The sequence below is a fragment of the Sander vitreus genome, chromosome 24 (assembly GCF_031162955.1).
Source record: "Sander vitreus isolate 19-12246 chromosome 24, sanVit1, whole genome shotgun sequence".
In the NCBI taxonomy this organism is placed as follows: domain Eukaryota; kingdom Metazoa; phylum Chordata; class Actinopteri; order Perciformes; family Percidae; genus Sander; species Sander vitreus.
Window position 1 is genome coordinate 4,213,294 of NC_135878.1, and position 17,035 is coordinate 4,230,328.

At 41.4% G+C, this 17,035-nt stretch overlaps 1 protein-coding gene across 1 annotated transcript; it reads right to left on the minus strand.

Moving 5' to 3' along the window:
- Window positions 1–2,318: 2,318 nt before the first annotated feature.
- On the minus strand, window positions 2,319–15,606 carry rnd3a (Rho family GTPase 3a). Its single transcript, XM_078243792.1, has 5 exons — window positions 15,336–15,606; window positions 14,876–14,963; window positions 6,600–6,709; window positions 5,250–5,384; window positions 2,319–4,997 (listed from the first exon to the last, which is right to left on the minus strand). The coding sequence occupies exons 1-5, from the start codon at window positions 15,483–15,485 to the stop codon at window positions 4,749–4,751; spliced, it is 732 nt and encodes a 243-aa protein (XP_078099918.1). The 5' UTR covers window positions 15,486–15,606; the 3' UTR covers window positions 2,319–4,748.
- Window positions 15,607–17,035: the final 1,429 nt, after the last annotated feature.

Consider the following 17,035-nt stretch of genomic DNA (forward strand, 5'->3'; position numbering starts at 1 on the left):
CTAATGATTGTGAGAATTAAATTGTGATGATACTTTTGAAGAATTATATCATTTTTTAATTGGTATATCTGTATCTGAAAATTACTTAATGGCCAGGGTTTAAGCTGAAAAGTCTCGATCCAGCTAATTGTGAATAAACTGCACTTTTGCAGGTTTGGGCTGAAGGCGACGACAACAGGTCCATTTAAACTTTAAGCCAGTCTTGAATAATTGAAAGAAAACAGGCTTTTTTTCCCCATCAACAATAAATTAAGCTAATGCAGTGATCCATGTACAAAGAAAAGGGCATAGCAGAGGATTTACAGAATTGTTAACATGACTAATGCTCATTCTCCACCCAATTATTCCACGCCCAGGCATCAATAAACTTTCCTGTCACAAGCTCACATCTCATCTTTATTAAACTGGATCATTAAACATTTCTTTTTAAAAACACCCTAAACAGTCTGGATGAGGGCGCAAGTGAACTTGGAAAATTGGCTATATTTCTGGTTTCTAACATAATTGACTCCAGGCATGTTTGTGTAATGCACATGTAAAAAGCTGTTGTCAGAGACAGCAAACAAAGGCTAAAAACCACCATCACATTTTAGCTGCATGGCTTTGTCTGCGTGCTACAGACCAACAGGCCTTACACAGGCTGCACCTGTGTGCAATGACAATACATCACAGGTGTGTCCTTTATCCTCATGAGCCAAATTGAAGAATGAAGGAAAACTAAATATTACTCAGCCAGTATGTACCTTTTCTGAGTTCAGGTGTCTAAATTAGGTGTATAACCTCACATTCAGAATGAATAAATAATACCAAAGCCTCTTTTTGTGCATTTAATGTGAAGTAGACAACTGATGATGAAATTCTTCTCCTAAAGCAAGACTATTTTTGCAAAAGATTTCCTGTTTTAAATGAGGAAGTTGATTTTTGTCCCTTCTTCTCCTTAACTGCTGTATAGCAATTTTTTATATCCTGAGCCGGTGCAGTGGCCTTATGGAAAACATTTTGCATTCCTTCATGAGGCATTGCATGCCCAATTTTACTCTCATAAAAACCTATGTAGTATTTCTATGATTGCAAAGCTCTTTACATAAACGCACTTACAGTGTGTGTCTGGAATTAAGTTGTTTACACCACAGGTGTGTGTGATTTTTTTGTTGAGAGCATTTATTTTACCTGCTTTGACCCATATTTTTGATTCCTGTGTTTGCACAAGATCCCTATCGTTGAAACAACCTGTATGCATACACTAATTTATGTGAAGGTAGATTCAAGCCATTTCTTTCTATATGAATTCAACGTTGAGATACGAAAAAGTATCCTTGACAGCAGCCTAAACTTGTGCAGAAATGATTGCCATTACCTCAGCTCAGAGGAAAGTGTGACATCTTGTGAGAACCCAATGACGCAATGTTCAGAAGAATACGATCCGTGCCAACATCAACACAACTAATTTGCTTTAAATGGAAGACAGGTGTGCTTCCTATAAGTGAATTAGGTGCTCTGGTAAAGCGATAACGTGTGGACTGAAAGGTCGCACTACTATGGCTTCAGTTTACTACTTGACGTCATGTTTTCTTAACCTCCAGATGGTTTGGTACTCTTTGGTTCAGAACTAGGGCTGCACAATATTTAGTTTTTTTTTTATCGTCATTGCAATATCAACTGGCGCAAATATACGCAGGTTGCGACATATTGCGAAAGACACTCCGAGATTTTTTGCATTAGTTGAAAGAAAATATCAGTAGAAAATTGCACTTCATAATGTATATCTTTTTTTTTTTTTAGAGGTTCAATGTTCAATAAAAGAATGTTGTAAATGATTTCCTTTCATTAATTCAACAAGCAATTTGTTGTATTGTAGCAGAATACTGGAAGCAGCAGAAATGCAGAACTGAGTACACTTTATTAACCGTTTATTTATCCCAAGTAATATCGTTATCGCGATATTCAACGATATCACATATCCCATATTTTTCTCATGTCGTGCAGCCCTACACAGAAACATCTGAGAAGCAGTTATTGGAAACTGTTTGGAAAAGGGCCGGCACTTTCAAAAAAACACCTGGCAGGTGATTGGATGAACCATCTGTCTATCACGTATCGTCTGTCTAACGAACAGTCGCGGCGGTCATACACACCTAACCACGCCCAGAGCTGCCAGTAGCTCCTCACCGGACGCTGATTGGTTCGGTCCACTGCTGTTCAGACACAAGGTCTTTCACTTGAAGCCTGACTAGAGGGATTTTCGTGTGTATGTGATCTCGTGAAAATCCAGCTGCTGTGCAAGGTACATGTTTTCTCTCAATGAACAGAAAACACACTTCTCTTCAATTCCATTTACATTTATTCTAAAGGGAAAATATATAATTCAATAAATATTGCGGCAACAACATTGGCAAAGACATTTGAAGGGGACATCAACATTCAAGAAAACATGATACTGTACACAGGGGAGAGACAGGTCAGAAAATCAAGATAAGAGTTGGGCCACTGAGCTGCCAAATGTGACAGCACCGGCATTTGCAACAAGATTATGGGAAGTTACATTAAAAGTGCATCAATGTCTTTGATATTTAAACAGCTCCTTAATTGCAGAGGAAAGAAAACACAAATTTACACTGTAAACAACACTGTTTGTCAAGACTTTAGACAAAGTCTCATTTTCAAATTAACACCCATTTGTTGTTTACATGATGACGTATTTCAAATGAAAGTTAATGGAACCCATACACTTAAATGACCTAATTTTGAGCCACGTAAGGAAAATAAAACTAAACTACAATTTAAGCGAAGGCCCGGTCACACCAGAAAGTGAAACAGCTAAATTATTTTCCTCGTCTTCGCAAAATATGTAACCTCTCAATAGGGCTGCAACTAACGAATATTTTCACGATTAATCGATTAGTTTGGTCTATAAAATGTCAGCAAATGGTGAAACATGTAGATCAGTGGTTTTCCAAAAGCCCAAGATGACGTCCTCAAATGTCTTGCTTTTGTCCCCAACTGAAAGAAACTGAAACTAGAAAATATTCACGTTTAAAAAACTGAATCAGAAAATAGTTACAGTTTACTTAAACTGATTAATCGATCATCAAAATTGTTTGTGATTAATTTAATAGTTGACAACTAATCGATTAATCTTTGCAGCTCTAAACCGCTAACAAGCTAGCCAGACAGCTAACGCCAATCAGACACATTAGCTCCATGAGCTTCTTTTCATTTTTTGTCTGTGTCGTTTACTCCCCCTCCGCTCAGTATTGTACACCATGTCATTCAAGGAAGTAGTGCTAACGATTATTTTCAGTAACGATTAATCTGCCGATTATTTTCTCGAGTAGTCATAAACTGTTAAAAAGTAGCATAAAATGACAATTATTTGATTATCCAAATAGTTGCTGGTGTGCCCGGGCCTGGGTTAGGATTTTAGTCTGAACACTTCATGGAAATGCAAAGCAAAGAGCTCTGGTGTTTTCATAACCTAATAAACAAGCTTTAGTTGTTGTTTTCATTTACACTCCCTCCCTAAAGTGCAGTGGAAAAATGCCTCATAGCGCAAACTGGCTGTCAGCCTGTTAGGATATTCACATTTTACATAATTAGTCCATGTGTGTTGGTCAACTAAAGCTTTCCGACCCATTAAGGGTCCATTAAGGGTTTTAAAACTTGTTATGCAAGTTATTTTTCATTTCAAAACAGTGTCACTAATTAAAAGGGCCAAATTGCCTTCGTTCATCACAAGGACTTGAGAAAGTGTTGGCCATATCCTGGAGTCTGACTTCAGCTTTGAGTCATTTTGCTTACAGCTCCACAGTGATACAGAAGAGTCCACAAACGTGTCATTGTGGAGAACAGTGTGGATAATCTATCTTCAGTCTTTTTATCTATAGCTGTTGAGGTGAAATAAACGGGCACAGAATGACTGTCTGACTGCTACAAACAAGCTGTTATAAACTCAAAGAACCACTCCTAGGATTAGCTGTTCAATGGTTTAAACTCATCAGGATTAAGCTAAAATTAAACAATGATGCAATAACACAGCATTGACTTCACATTATACCGACGAGATATCAGAGACAGGGGACAAACAGCGTCAGGTTTCCTTTGTGCAGGACTGAGAAATTGCTCTTCTAATGTCCTCTGCACACAGACTACACAGTTACAGGAGCGGCGGGGGGAGAGAGAGAGAGAGAGAGAGAGAGAGAGAGAGAGAGAGAGTGAATCAGTTCTAAACTACAGTGACAAGTTGGTCTACAAGCCCTCCGAGCAAAAAGTCTCTGATCCAGCACAAACAGCAGCTCCTCATTTTTTTTCTTCTCCCAGGCAGGAAACCCCCCCCATCACCGACTTTGGCTCTCATTCAAAAGATCACATGTTCTTAAACCCATTCTTTACAAATGAGCGTCTCCTTAATGACATCACTCCTCCTGCTCATTTCCTGCTGGTGTGGAAAGCCTTGACCGCTCTGTCCTCCCAGAGGAAGCAGGTCACTTCCCCGAGCAGGTAGCTCGCTGACAGATAGCTTCCTCGTCCGGTGGGGCAGGGGGGGGCCACATGGATTGGGACGCTACTACGTATTGAGTTTTCACTGGTGCAGAGTATTCCAGTAACGTGTACATGAATTGAAGCTTATAAAACCCCTTTCTAGACAAATAAGGGGTCTTTAGCATGCAGGAAAGAGCGTTGCCCCATAGCTTCCTGCTTTCACTGTGCGCTGTCCTCATTCTCAGTCTAATCCCCCTCAGTCTGATCAGTCACATCACTGAGCAACTTTTGGCTTTGTCCTTCCGGAGGTCTGAGGCCACAGCCGCCAGGTCGGGCCTACTTGGCATGTGTGAGATCCTCTTGTTGCTGCGGGTGGCCTTACTGCGCTTGACGTTTTTGCTGTTTTTGTTGATGCAAGCCAGCGTGGCCACGTGGAAAATGTCTCTGACGCTGTTCTCCGACTGCTGAGCCGAGCACTCGATGTAAGGCGCCGAGATCTGCTTGGCCATGTTGGAACCCTGGGGAGGAAGAGGTCAAATATGGTCACCAGGGGAATAAAAGGCTTGCGGGTCAGGTTGACGCATTTTTTAAGTAGTACTCGTGTCAACAATGACAACAGGATCTTCCCTCTCAGGGATCAGACATGGCTTAAATAACAATAAGCGATTATTCATGAATGATTCCAGTCACAAAACTGCTTTGCTAATCACATGTTACATTCAAATCTGCCGTTTAAAATCTGTCATCTACAACACTTTTGATCTGCATACCTGGTCATAAGAGACTGGTGTCTGTCTGTGGTTGGAAAGCTCCACCAGTGTGCTCAGGTCGGTGCGCAGGTCTGACTTGCATCCAACCAACAACATCTTAGTGTTGGGACAAAACTCCTGGATCTCCCCTTTCCACTGTGGAGAAAGACAAAAGCTTGCATCATGCAACACTTGGAGAGAAAACTATGTTTCCTCTTAATTGATTCAACAGGATAAAGCAAAATGGTAAATTATCTAGCACTGCTGCTCAAAATGTAGCTCCATTTTCTCGATAGACCACATATGAAAAAAACCCAAGCAAAGCCAAATGTTTGAAAAGTATTATTTAACTGCAATGAAGTGTTCAAATATGCATGTTGGCCAGAATGACCTGACACAATATCCCATGAGTCCCCCCACCTCCGTCACCCGTCCTTTAAGTACAAAGGTTAAAGCTGCCACTTCCTGGAAGGGAACTACAAATAATCCCCATGTTTCCTCCCTGACAACAATAAATGCTCTGTGATCGATGGTATTTCTCCAGGGGCTTTAATCTGAGGCTCATGTGCCTCAGGGCTGGCTGGCTGGCTGGCTGGCTGGCTGGCTGGTCAGGGGATCAAGTTCATCAACATTCAAAGAGGAAGTTGCTTTGTAAAATGTGTCTGTCCCTTTCTGTCTGCACAAACACCACTTGACTAAAAGCCTATGAGACCAATGCTAATTCTAATCTAGACCCTCATTGTCTGAAACAGGACCTGTGACTAACACAACGTTACAGTAAACACAGTGAACTTGCTCATATCGTAACTTTTAAGGACAGCTACAAAAACACGCCATAAAAACAGGAAGTTCCTTACAAAATTAGAGCACTACCAGGTGCGTTTTACTGTCGAAAAACAATGATTTTACATTTTTAGCAACCTTTTTTTCTGAGTACAATCAAAGCCTTCTACCAGTCAGATGACCTGTCTGATGCTGCATGTCTTGCTTTATGTTCAGTACACACATGTGGGAGTCAGCCAGTGTGACCACAGTCATCAGACGTTAGTTCCATGTGAGTCACTGGCGGCTACACCTAAAAAGTCGGTCAGTGTGTGAGAGCGTTACTTCTATCAGCCGCTCCGGGGATTCAACCCAGCGACCCTCCAGTCACACTACGGCTTTACATCCTCACATCACAAGATCTGACGTGACTGAGGCTACAGGAAAATCTCTTGACTGTAGACGCGGCTTTTGTCAGCGGATCAAACCAAATCAAAGACTTTACAGTGGTGGAATATTTAGAGTTTAAGGGCTAAAAGACTTCTATTGAGCTTATCAAAGGCTCGATCAATGCTTCACGAATGAATGCGTCAGTAAAGAGGAACAAACCTTTTTCAGTACACTGTCGAGTGTTTCAGGGCGGCTGATGTCGAAACAGATGAGGACAGCGTCAGAGTCGGGATAGGAGAGAGGCCTCACATTGTCGTAGTACGGAGATCCTGAAACAGAGGAAGACAAGAAGCTCAAACAGTATTCACACACAATGCAGAGCAACTGGTTTGGGACATGGACACACACAAATGTACATACACCCAGGTTTAACCAGGTACAGTACTTTTGTCACAAGGATGGATTAGCACATTTCCCAATTCAAGACTGTGATAGTGGAAGAAACTTTTTTCCTGGGAGGCCTAAAAGTCTTCACTGCATTAAAGTGAGGGTCAGCAACAAAAAATCTACAGAAAACCACAAACATTCTTTTGAATGCATGAACGCAGCCAAATCATCGCTTTTAACTCTAAAGCATTTCTGACAGTTATTCTCATATGGCATGATTGCAGCTCAGCCATCCATAGTAACCATTCGAGAAAAACAAATAATGCCGCATCAGTCGAAAGAATGTGCTGACTACGACGAGATGACTTGTTGAAGAAATCCTCTCCCGAGAAACGGAGAACTTCAGAGCGAGGAAATGACTCCCATACTCAAAATTAATACCATATGTGAGGGAGACGCCCAACTCTCCGGCAGACTGAAGGGTCTCCAGAGAGGAAGGGGGGGGGGGAAGGGTGGCGTCATGTCAAGGTGAGTCTAGATCCCATGACAAGCAAGAGCTGACCACACACAAACAGCTGCCAAGAATCTGGAGAATTTTGTTTTTGGTAACTGAAGGTTCCCCTGGGAGGTCTTTTCTAAACACTGCTGTGGAGAAAAACCAGGAATGCGCCCCACACACACACACACACACACACACACACACACACACACACACATCTAGTGTTCCTAATCTAAACAGTCTGGATGGGAGACGACACCGTTTATACAATCTGCGCTTCCTTCCAGCCCTGGGCCTCGCACAACAAAGCATGACGATAGCTGATGTATGCACAATAAATGTACCGCTGCTGCATACAGAAATCTGAACCATATCTATGTCCACACATTCCCAGTGTTTGAGCCAGAGTTGTCTGGGAGGGGGTCAAATGGGCCGGTTAGGTTACTGCTCCATCCAACTGGGACAATAAACAATACTGTGAAAACTCTACACCCATTGAGTGCAACAATACTTAAATGTTATACAAATTAATATTAGACTTCTCAGTTTGATCAGGGTTGTGCATCTAACAATCAATATTTTGCCCGAAGGTCAACTGCAAAGAACTTGACAATTAATCTGAAAGTAGACAACCACACCCCACACTTTATGTACACCAATGGTGAGTTCCTAGACCCAACATCTTGATGTGGGTCTGGCTTGTCAGGCTAGGTCATTGTCTCAATTGGCTTAAACCATGAATTCAGTGTTACATTCCCAAATGTTGATACACAGGCCATGCAAGATGCAGCTAATTTCTGTTTCTTAATGCATTTTACTATTTCAAAAACTATGTATCAAAGTATGGATGCCAGGAACTACACAAAATAAATGATTTTGATGTCTTGAGTTAAACATAATGTCTTAAAGATGAGAACAGGCTTGTTATTTCCCAATGACTGTGTGCTTTCCCACTCAATCCCTGAGGATCTTTTGGAAAGCCGTCTGATAGGTGACACCACCTAAACAAAAAGACCCGACTCTGGGCTGCAATCAAACACGGCAAAGGAAGTACAAAGCGAAGAGGAATGTGGGACCCCCGCCACAAGAATTTATTTCCCATTTTTCATGGCTGTCTCACAATCAATCATGACCGCATTGCATTGTTTGAAGGTTTTTCTTTTTTTTTCTGCCTGGAACCAATCACTGGAAAAATAAGACTGCGACTGAAAGGGTAAGCTGTAGAGTCGGTTGACATTTAACAATGAATTGATTGTTTTTACCAGACCAATAAGGGGAAAACACACATATCTGAGTTGCTGGGTGCAGTGTGTGTGGTCTTGGTTTCAATGTGTCTCTGCACATATTCCTGTTAATTTACCTGGAGATTAAAGTATTTATAGCTGCAACTCCTCGGAGTGCATCTCTGCAAACCACTTCAAACTGGAAACTTTCACAGAGGATCAACATTTGCATGTGGCTTGTTGAAGAGTGTGTGTGCGCAGGTCTGTTAATGGTTTTCAGGAGACTTTTAATCCGAGACATTTTCTTTCTTGTCTGCTGTTTATAGCGGAGTCTTACTGTAACTGAATTAGGACTGCTCTGAGACTAAACTCCGCTTCAAGGTCATCTTCATGCCAACCAGAAAGATAAGAGGAAATCCCAGAGCTAGCACACACACACACATATACATATACACACATACATATATATATATATATATATATATATATATATATATATATATATATACACACACACACATACAGACAAGACCTGGTGACCGTCATCTAATTAGCTCCTGTCATTGTTCTCCCACAGGATCTCTAAATCTGGAAGGAAGACACACACCCTGTCCTCCCTGTCCGCCCTTTAAACACACATCGACACACACACTCTCCAGCCCTCTCGCCTTCTCTTAAACAGCTCCTTTGTGTCTTGCACACAGCAAATGAACGCACAATGACATGAGACGATACAGTATACTGTGAGACAATGCCAAACTTCCAATGTGGTCCTGATGAAAACCTAAAGGACTTTCCATAAAAAAAGCGGAAACTCTTCCCAAATGTAAAAATGTTCTTCCTTTCTGGTTTATTAATGTGCTTTTCCAGGCTGGTTTCCACAGCAGCTGGAATGAAAAGCCCCACTTAATGCAGTAAATGCACATGAAACAAGTTGGAAAGTACATTCTACTCTATTCATGTAATGTGACTCAGAATTCAGATTCCCAGATGTTTCCTGACTTCCACCAAAAAAAAAAAGAATCTGATATTTCCTGATGTCTGGAAAACTAGGGCTGTCCTCGATTAAAGAAATTCTTAGTCGACTAACACTGATACGATTTTGTTGACTAATTGATTAAATTGACAGAGCTGTAAAACTGAGTTTCTCCACAAAGAAGATGCAAAAGCACCATTTTAAATCTCGTTTTTGCTAGAGATGTGCTCTTAAGTTCTTGAAACTAAGTCATTCAGCATGAAAAATGACTACTTGACTAAAGAAATCATATACGACTAAGATCACAACAAGGGGGTAGTAGCCCTGTGGAATACAGTTCTAAAATATTCCATGATGTTGAAGACATCCCACTCTGTAGGAAGCCTTCTCACAAATGGCTTACAGACATGGAAATGTACAAATGCACAAAGTCCTGAGGTAAGCCAGCTGCGACTGACAGTCTGGAGGTATGGCAACAGGTCTGCAGGCCTGCTGGTTTACTACATAGCTAACATAGCTGAGCAGAAGTGAGCAGAGGGAGGCGGTGAGAGCGTGTGTGTGTGTGTGTGTGTGTGTGTGTGTGTGTGTGTGTGTGTGTGTGTGTGTGTGTGTGTGTGTGTGTGTGTGTGTGTGTGTGGAGAGGCGTTAAGCCTTCAGGGACACCTGTGGAAAGAACAAACTGCGACAGGCACGTCCAGCCATCCCACATCACTGAGCCTAAATATGTAACCTCTCACCAGCCAGACACATTTAACACAAACAGAGGAGAAGACAGAGCAATTTAAACTGAAGTAACCTGAACAAAGATCAGCTGTTGTTGCTGTGGTTACCAAGTTAATTGCTGCTGCAATCACTGCTGTGTCAAATGTGAAAAAGGTATCTAACAGCTAATATGATATGAATACAGTAAGATATGATGTGTTACATTACAATGAATTACTATGATGATAAATATTACGCTACAATATGTTACGATGTGATACGTTACCATAAGATATGTTATATGTTACTATACAATGTTACTGTAAGATAAGATATTCGTTACTATATGTACCGATACAATACAATATGTAACAATGTAATACGGTATGTACCGATACCATAATATGTAACGATGCAATACGATATGCAACGATACAATTCGATATGCAACAATACAATACATTACAATATGTAACGATACAACACGATATGCAACGATACAACACGATATGCAACAATGCAGTACGATATGCAACGATGCATTACGATATGCAACGATACAACATTTTATGATACAATATGTTATGAGTGACAGTATATGTTACAATATAATGTTATAATAAATAATCAGCAAAGTTGTGATTGATCAGGCAATATCGAAACAAAGTCTATGTAAAAAAGGAACACTCAGCCTTAGTGTAAACGGTTGTTTCTTCCATAACTCCTTGATTTATGATTTAGTAGTTACGTAACTTCAAGACAAACATTCATCTCTCAGATCTCTAACGTAAAACAAAAACCCTCCTAACATCAACATGTGAATGCACCTAAAACACTATAAAGATCTACGTAAATGAGCTCTGAGGGTGTTAATGACACTTGAGGTCACATTAACAAAGTGTGAATCAAGTACGACTCCACATTACAACACAATTGAAGTTCAACATGTGCATTCAAACAGGAACAGAAGGACACAGACGGCCAAGAGTGCAAGGTGTTCAGTGTCAACACCGGACAGAGATTTTAATGTCAGGTGTAAGATCACACAGAAAGTCCTTCCGTGACATTAGCAGACAGGAAGCCTATTAATCTCTCCCAGGATTCCACTGTCCTTTAGTTCATATACTGTATCACCACTGTTTGCTCAAGGCTCTCTCACCAGTCGGCAAATTCCAGTGTGATTCAATTTCCCTTTGGAAACGAGGTAAGGTTTTAGTGAACCACGCCACTTCTCTTTCACTCCGCTAAGGATCTGGGCCTGCTGGGTACAATAGGGGTCTTTGTAGAGGAGGAAGTAGAAACCTTTAGTCTGAGGAATGCCAGACATGCGGCTCCAATTCGCTGAGCCCAGAAATGTGATCCAATGCAACAATGGCTGCCGACACAAGAATGGAGGGGGCACAGTGTGTATGAGCAGCAAAGGGGGCTTACTGAGTGCATGAAAAAGTCCCATAGTTCAGCTCATGCAACATGCTCTAGAAGCTACAGAAGGAAATGATAATCCAGACTGCTCTATCCTCTATCATTATGTATCTTCCTTTAAAAACTCCTTTATCTGAATTTCTTCCTGTTTCTCAAAGTGGGTCATCTTTTAATGTGCAAAATTGGCAGCTGTTCAAATCAGCAATAAACAAAAAACAACAAGAACTTTCCCTTTAGGTTCCACGGGATAAATATTATCAAATGAGATCCATGGGGTCTAACACGTAGGTCTCTTTGGGATTCCTTGATGTGAAGATGCCTGAGAGTTCCTGTTTTTCTTATGAGATTTTATTGAAGCTTTTATTTGTCCTAGCTTTGGGAAAGTGCCTAAGAAAGTTGGAACAAACACCAACCTCACACTGATTTCTGGAGAACTAAGTTCTTTCGTGTAGTCCACTGCAACATAAGTACCTTGTGAATATTTCACTAGTGCAAAGGTGTCAAATCTGATTGAACCAATCTTCCATGAGCCTGGGATTAGCGCTCATACGATTAGTTGATTGACTGAAAAATTAAAGAACACCGTTTTGGTTTATTCTCACCCCTCACGTAGCGTTGTTTCCAGACGCAACAAACAGCTGTTTCCAGAGTAAACGCAGACACAGTTAGAGACTAGCTTGTGAACATAGTGGAACACATAGCAGCTAAAGAGCCAGATATTTTCCCCAGTTGCTGATGAACAACAAACCAAAGCTAAAACTAGAGTGAGTACTGGATTTACATTTATACAGTGGTCAGACACATGACCCTAAATGAATGCTAATGTTGCTCCATATCTGCTGGATGTGTAAATAAGCAACTGTTTGCTAACGCGTTAGTCATTAGCCATAAGTATGTCAGCGTTGTTTTTACAGCTTGTTGTGCTGCCCCCATTCAGCCAAACAAACGTATGCCGGTTTAAGCATCAATACATTGTAAAAAGAATTAAATTGTTGTTGCCTTCTCAAATGTGAACCTTTGTAGCTTTTCTCTGTTGTATATGACTGTAAATTAAATATCTTTGGGTTAGACCCTTGGGCTGGGAAAGTGTGATGGGTAGGTTTTATGTTGTTGATAAATGGATATTTTAATAATGGAAATAGTTGTTAGTTGCAACACTGCCTGAAATTATTTACTTACAGGTTTTGAGTTTGACTTTTGCTCATTTCAACTCAGGACAATGAGAAGAGGCCTCAGGCACACAGGTACTGGGCCATAGGGGTTGTTCTGTTTACCTTCCTGTCTTCCTATCCTCCTGTTTAACTCTTGCACAAACACCTTTGCAGCTCATTTAGACATGCAGGCAGACAGCGTAAACCGCTTCCTCTACCGCTGAAAGACATGCAAAGCATCAAAGGCTGCTCCTCGGCCCCGACGGGCCCCACCCTGAGGCCTGGGAAACAAAGCTTGCAGAGACAAGCAGGGTGGGGGACAAATGGAAGGCAATGCAACTGGCAGGCATTTACCTTAATGACCTGAATTACTCCCATCTCCCTCCCTTTTAAACACACTCACGCGCCCGCCATCTCATTAGGCCACTCATCACTGCAGAACAAAGACCACCACAGTGTGTGTAGGCGAGTGTTTGTGAGGGAGGGGGTTGGCAGTCCAGAGTGTTTGTCTTCACCTCTCTCTTGTATAAATCCTCCTGGTCTTTGTCCTAGTGCATGCTGGGATCTCACACACACACACACACACACACACACACACCCCTCCCCAGCACACCTCAGGAGATAAGGGATCGATTGGATTGGCTATGGCTGTCTCTACAAAGGGACCAGTCAAGCCAAGAGCTGTATCAATCAGTCACTGTGTGTGTGTGTGTGTGTGTGTGTGTGTGTGTGTGTGTGTGTGTGTGTGTGTGCGCGCACATGCTGGGTGGGGTTAAGGATTGAAGGGGGTGGGGGGTCTGGCTCCATCTCAGACCCACTGATCTAATAGGAATGGCGTCCCCCCCCCCCTTGCTGTTTTATGAAGCAAAGAGAAGAAGAAAAATGGCTCCAGGCAGTCGGCCAACACACTGTAATAAAACAAAATTCTCACTCTAGCCGACTTTCATTTTTTTCGCCTTTCCACTTCCACAGTACGCACATGCTGTAGGGGTGAAAGAATTTGAAATTTGACCTCCTTATTTTGCTCGCTTGTAGTGTTACTAAGCCTGGAAATAAGGGTTACTTACTCTGAAGTATAAAACACACCAAAAATGTAACTTTGTGCTGCTTTTGCTGTTTAAAGGAGGTTCAGCTGTAACATTTGTGCAAAATCATGATTTGTAAATTGACTCTGTAGTTTTGCTTCGTTTCACGTTGATCTTTAGAGTTCGACAAAGTTACTCAGACATCGCTCAGGAATTCCAGGCTAGAGACCCGCAACAGCTGGCTGTAGGCCTGTCCCCGCCCATCACACACACACACACACCACATGCTCACACACATGCAACATACGCCTCACTCACGCCTGACTGCTGTGCTTTTCACTGCTGGGCATTGATGGATGGGAATGTGGGTTTATTTACACACACACACACACACACACACACACACACACACACACACACACACACACACACACACACAGCAGCTGGTTTGGACCTTGAACATAAAGTCCAACCAACAAGCAATAAAAGCTGGGGAGCCAGTACACGTGTTGCACAACAAAACTTTCCCAAAAAACCGCAGTGGGAAGAATTTCAAAGTGTGTTCTCCAGATGTATGAATATATGCTCCATTCAGCTTATCATTATCTTTCCTTTCCGGTTTCTGCTTTAGCTTTTCTCAGCTGGGAATAATTCATAAATCAAATCCAGCACTTTGATGCATTTCTGTGTTAACACTGAACTATTATACTAAACGTTTCCATGTAGGTAAAAGGTGAACCATTTCCTAATCTGAGGGGGAACGTGCCTGGCTTGTAGGAACAGCAATTCCAGACTATGAGAAAGGATTAACCCAGCTTTATTGATTAAAATGGGTCACAGATTAATTTCATAAAATGTAAGCCTGGGTCTGTTTATATCTTATGATCTGGACATTTTAGGGAAATACCTCAGCGTTAGTGTTCAATTTGGCCTCTATTTGATCATCTCTCTAACCAGAAAGAGAGCACTTTGCATGTCCAGAGGGGTAACATGGGGTTTGTGCATGTTTGGACATGTCCGAACATTTCACCAGAACTGATTTTGCAATGACACTGTCATGAAAGACATTAACATGAAGCACACAAGAGAGGTGATGGAAGGCATAATTACCTGAGGTGTCCCACAAACTGAGCTCAATCCTCTGCGTGTCGATTTCAAAACTGGCTGTGTAGTTTTCAAACACTGTGGGGACATAGCTCTGCAGGAAACATGAATAAAACAAGTGTTTGTATCTTAACATTTTGGATGAAAAATGACCAAAATGAGGCTTATAACAGAGAAGTAATACAACAGTATTACCTTTACAATAACTAGTGTCAATGCTCAACTAGTATACAGAACTGTTGTCCCTATTTTACTGCATTTATTGTAAGCATTACAGCTACACCGCATACTAAATATACATATAAAACTCAATGCATGCCCTTCATCATTATTGGAGCACCAACCCATCTGACACATCCAGCTCCATAAAAGCATGAGCTGTTTAGTTTAGTTTAGTACCGTGTATTAATAAAACCAGGTTAATTAGCATCATGTTAATCAGTGTGCGGGCTTTGCAGGGTCTCACCTCGGGGAAACAGTCCTTGGCGAACACGTGAAGCAGGGCAGTCTTCCCGCACTGGCTGTCCCCCACCACCACTATCTTACACTTCACACTCTGACTGGGATCCATGCCGGATTTCAGAGATAGTTTTTGACACGAGCGTCTCTCCTTCATTGATTTCCGTCGGAATTAAGAATAAAAGTCCAATCCTGTGTGCATATGTGTGATTTGTCGAGATGTAAAGTGACAGAAGCGCTACCCAGCTTGACTGCCTGCCTCCTCCGGTGTCTCCGCCTGTTCTGAGCCGTTAAAGGCCATTTGCCTCTATTTATAACGTCGCAGGAGCCAATGGCAGCGGCTCTCCTCCTGTCCGGATGAGACACGCTCCATACAGCAGCCTGCAGGGCCTGTCCTCCATGATGGCGCCCCCTTTTGGACTGCTCTCTGAACACCACTTTTACATGAAATAAATGACATACAAATTAATTACAGTTTTTGACGATTGCTCAATGCTCACATACTGAAATCAAAAGTATTACACAATTATCAAAACCCTACACTCAAGAAGCAAAACATTGGCCCAGATGTGCACCTCTATAAACACAATGTCAGCTTCACACTTTTTGCAAAAAATACACAGTGATTTGCAAAACACTAAACACACTTATTCGTATACGTATTCATTAGACACAGAAGTATATAAATTCCAAAGCACTGACTGTCAAATGACCACAACTATGAGCCAATCTGTGAAACACAGTCATCAGGCGCGTAAACACATGATTACTTAATTGTAGACACACCATTCAGGTTTAAGCACTATAAAAATGCAGCAAGTAAGTTCACCTGCCTTCAACCAAAATGAAAGGAGTCAGAAGAAGAGGGAAGGTGAAAGGGGGAATCCACAGAGGAGGAGAAGGCGTTAGAGGAAGAGGTACCCCTCATTCAGGCCATGGAGGACGCCTGTGAACAGGTTGACTTGCAGCTGTGCAAGGATGGATTCGACATTACAGTAAAGACGGTTCTTCCCACGTTGTCTTGCCAATGAGGATATATCACCTGTGACGTTGATGAAATTCTCTGGCCAGATCCAGCTAGGCGAAGAGATAATGTCTAGTATTTTCTGTACTTTTTCAGATCTTTTTTTTTGTTTGTTGTATTTTACTGTAATTGTAACCTGTACTGGATACAGTATTTTATGTTTGTCTGTTGTTTGCTGAGCTAACAGTGTTATGCGTACTACTGTAGTAGCTACTGGGACATGTTTTGTTGTGATTTTCCATGTTGACATGTTGACTGATTTGGGTATATGGAGGGAAATAAATTATATTTTGCAGCATTGGTCTTGTGTAGTGTTTGGTGAACTTATTGTATATTTGCACCTTCTCTGTGTACTTCATTTACAGTACTCTAATCACTGAGAAGTAGAATTGCTAAAAGTGTTTTAGGTTAGCAACAGAAGTGTGTAACTGGTTCAAACTGAATTAAGTCATATGACACCTGTGTTTCATATGGTAACAAAATATGGTTTTTATAAATTAGTGTATAGTTTTTGCAAGAGTGTTTCATTTTGCAAAGGGTCTGAGGTGTTGTGCTAATTGTGTGTGTGTAGTTGTGCTAATTGTGTGTAGTGTTTTGAAAAATCGGTCCCTGCTTTCAAAATAGTGCGAATCGAAAAAAAAACTGTAACATCATAAGAAAGTGAATTTACTTTAATGTTTGCT